This window comes from Gavialis gangeticus, unplaced genomic scaffold, assembly GCF_001723915.1.
Source record: "Gavialis gangeticus isolate Ggan-Ray unplaced genomic scaffold, GavGan_comp1, whole genome shotgun sequence".
Lineage (NCBI taxonomy): Eukaryota > Metazoa > Chordata > Crocodylia > Gavialidae > Gavialis > Gavialis gangeticus.
In genome coordinates, this window is record NW_017729033.1 from 1,535,229 (window position 1) to 1,539,099 (window position 3,871).

General features: G+C 40.8%; 1 protein-coding gene across 4 annotated transcripts in view; it reads right to left on the bottom strand.

The window, feature by feature from the left end:
* Positions 1 to 3,871, bottom strand: part of EXOC6B (exocyst complex component 6B) — a 430,229-nt gene that overhangs the window by 421,980 nt on the left and 4,378 nt on the right. For all 4 annotated transcript variants that reach the window (XM_019526166.1, XM_019526165.1, XM_019526164.1 and 1 more), the window contains exons 2-4: positions 2,434 to 2,481; positions 263 to 353; positions 128 to 173 (exon numbers count right to left, since the gene is read on the bottom strand). In XM_019526166.1, the coding sequence (XP_019381711.1) occupies positions 128 to 173; positions 263 to 353; positions 2,434 to 2,481 (185 nt within the window). The remainder of the gene's footprint in view (positions 1 to 127; positions 174 to 262; positions 354 to 2,433; positions 2,482 to 3,871) is intronic.

The window sequence follows — 3,871 nt, forward strand, 5'->3', positions numbered from 1 at the left end:
TTTTTTTTTTTTTTTTTTTTTTTTTTTAAAGCAGACTGATCTCTACCCTTGGGACTCCAATTAGGTAAAAACTACTTCAAATGGCTGTTTGCAGCATATACAGACTAGTGATTCTTCAATAACTCACCTTTTAGATTTCATCTGCTCTCTCAGTTTGCTGTACATCTCCAGAACTGGGGAGAAGAAGGACAAAAACATTAAAGGCAGAATATACAGAAATGAACTCTAAATGAAACTGCACAACTAATCACTGTTTCCTCACCAGGAAGACACAGCATTAGTTTATCAACTGTAGCGGAAATATTTCTCTGTTGTAGTCGACATTGTTTCAGCTCTTCCATTGCTATTATCAACTGTAAGAAAAGAAAACCAAGTTAGACCAACAGCAGTAGATCATATTTTTGTACTAAATCTCCCCCCAAGATCCCAAAGAGAGATCTACAATCTTGTGCTCCAGACCACCAAGTAACTCAGCATTCACTCGAGCAGTGTTTTGCAATGTTATCTTGGTAGAAGGGAGTACATTTTGCTCATTCAATCATGCAACTCAAGCAAAACAATTAAGTGGCAAATCTGAAGCAGTTGGAATTCCTGAAGCCTCATTTTCCCCATTCTCCAAATGTTTCAAGAGAGTCTATTTCTGAAGGGTTTTTTGCAAGCAATGAACAATGACTTCCAGTAGCTTAATCCCCAGTGAAAGAGCTATACATCTGCTTGATAGAAGCCAGAAAATGATTGCGAGTCTGAGGGATTTTTACTACAGTCCATCACCATAGTATCTGAACAGCTTCCACAAGACCCAGAGCCATCTTGTTTTGTGATTTTTATAAAATGCACATACACACTCAGGTGTGCATGTTGTTACATTTTTTTTTTTTTTTTTTGAAGCAAGGTCAAAAGGCATACCTTGAGCCTCAGCAAGTTGTGGTGAAATCTGAGACAGTCCTTGACCCAAAAGGGTTTGTTCCATAGTATTGGGAAGAGGCCTCAAGAAAGCCACCTTCTGCACAGAGAAGATGTAACCTTACCAAACAAAGTTCCATTGTGTCCGAGAACCAGAGATGTCCAAGGCAGTATTTGCCTCACAGTCAAAAACTTGCATTTCTCTGCTGTCAAGTCTGATTTGCCCTTTTTTAATTAAATCCCTTTACTTCTAGCTGTCTCCAAGGAAACTAACTCTTCCCTTCAGTGGTATGCTATGCTATGCGTGTCAAACTCGCCACGGGAAAGATCCAGAATGCAGAGGCTCCTCTGGGGCTAGATCCAGGGGGCCACATTTGGGCAGCAGTGTGGGTCCAGGGATGCATGATTGCATGGAGCTGCATTCACGCAGCACGGAGCCAGGGGCACACGTCCATGAAGAGCCAGGGTCACGTGGCAGTGCAGAGTCAAGGGGCAGTGCATTTCCAATAGCCCACTGGACTACAGATGGGCTGGATGCCTTGGTTCTGTGGGCCAGATCCAGCCCACATGTTTGACACCACATTCTACACCATTCAATTACTGGTAGAATTGCATCTTCTCAGTTGTCATCAACAGGTGCTGCTTGGCTATTGCAAATCATTTCCAGAGCTGGTTCTAGGAACATGTGAGCAGCACGCTCACAAGCAGCACACAGTGGAGGGGGTTGCATTTTTCAAAATACTAGGAGGTTGGGAATAGTCCAACACTTGCAGGGAAATAAGATCTCTGAAGCATCTATGACAAAAGTATTTAGCTCGGAAGTGCAGACAAAATAATGAATTCTGTCTTCCTAGTTAACAAAAGAAGCAAGATGAGCAAGGTTACTGTGGAAGTGAAAGGAAGATGAAGTGGTATGAGACTCATAGGATGATCAAGATGCTACAAACATAATGCCTCTAGAGCACCAACAAGTGTCAAATTTCCTATGCATTCCTCCTCTAATATTAAAAGGAGGAGAATAAGACTGAATACAGGTCAAGCAAAAACCACCCCCACAAATAAGGTAACTTCCCATGCCATGACTTTATGCCTCCACACATATACGATTCAAAACCTGCACTGACCCAAGGTGCTGCCATACTCCTGATCCTTCCACATTTGTGCAAATGCAGTTACTCATGTGAAGTGAGACCAAAGGATTAAGCTCACAATTTGACCATTAACACTTCAAGTCTCTGTGCTTTTTTAGGTTTTTCCCCCTCCACTGAGTTTTTAGCTTCCAATTATAGCAAACTATAACGAGTCCTCTGTTCAACCCTTGTTGCATACAAGGAAAGGGAGCTGCAAGTATCCAAAATACTGCACACATTAACAATATTCCCTGCAGAAGAAATAAAAAACCCATCAAATGTTGCCTGTGCAGGCTTTTAGCTTTGAAGCCACACCACACAATCCATCAACATAATACAGAAATAAAAAAGTACACAAAAAACCCATCACATCTTAGAATAAAAATAAATAAGGGCTTACTTCTTTCCCTTCATTCTGTAGTTTTCTATTTGTGTCTGTCACTTGATTCTGCAGGGGTGTTGAGAAGAGAAAGAAATTAAATTTCAATATTTGCATGTAAAACAAGAGGTTCTCAGAGATGTGTGTGTGTAAAGAATATCTGTTATGGTTTTACTGGCTTCCATGCCATTATTAACATTTGCTCCTATACACCACAAAACAAACACATGGTTGATTTGGCCAATTGCTCAAACAACATTCAGCAGGTTTTTCTGATACAAAAGATGTTTAATCCTAAAAGCAACATGGGCAATATGGAGATACCTGGTGGCTAGAATATTGTGGCAGCTACTAGAGAGCAGTAGAAAATACACCCAGGATTGATGCAACTTTGTACTTTCCACAAATCAACGGCAGTTGGAGAATATGGTTCTGTATTGGCAGAGAAGGTGTAGGCAAAGGAGCCACAATCTGCTCCCCAGTAAGATCACGTTTTAGTTTCTAGTGAAAAATGTTTGGGGGTTTTTTTGTCATCATCTGTACACAAAGTTAAGGTCTTTTGAGGCTCTTCTGAAAAGAGACTAAAAAACTTGCACATTCTTTAGAGAAAACTATTGTTCGTACACATTCAAGTACTCATGTAGAGTAGCTGTCACTGGATTTCAGCTGTTTGACTTATTTCTGGTCACTGAATTTTTTATTTTTTTTTTTTTTTAATTCTTCAAGAACTTTGGGAAAAAGGGGTAATCTCAGCCCCCTAAGCCACCATAAGGAACAAAACTACATTCATTCATGAAGAGACCAAATTAGTCCCATTCTTACTACTGTTGCTGCTACAGGCATGCTTAAAAGGGAGCTGGAGGAAGGTGTGGAATCAGTACCAGTTCAGCTTTAATGAATTCAGCATTGTTGAGAGTATCAAGCTGATGGACACTCCTGGTCTTCTACCTTGCACTGTAGGGATGGGACATGCAACAATGAAAGCTCTCCATATAACATTGTCCTGTTAAGCACCTCACTCCTTCCTTGGAAAGCATCAGCTTTAAAAAAAAAAAAAAAGTCAAATAGTTTCATGGCTTCAGTCCTCTGCATACAGGGTACCGAAGCAGCTGGCAGAGGTGAATTCAGAGCCTTTAGTAATAATATTTAAGCAGCTGTTGGAGAGAGGAGATACCAGAGAACTAGAAAGGGAAATATAAAGTGCTCCTCCTCAAAACAGCAAAAAGGAGGACCTGGGGTACTATAGACCAGTTCAATACCTGGGAAGGAAGTCCAGTTGAAAGCTTAGGGAGGAAAAAAGGCTGATCACAAGCAGCCAGCATGGATTTAGTTAGAACAAAGTGTGTCAAACAAACCTGATCTCCTCCTTTGAAAAAGCAATGCCTTGGGTGAATGAAGGGAATGCTATGGATATCATAGTTTCATAGTTTGTAGGGTCGGAAGGGACCTGAGCAGATCA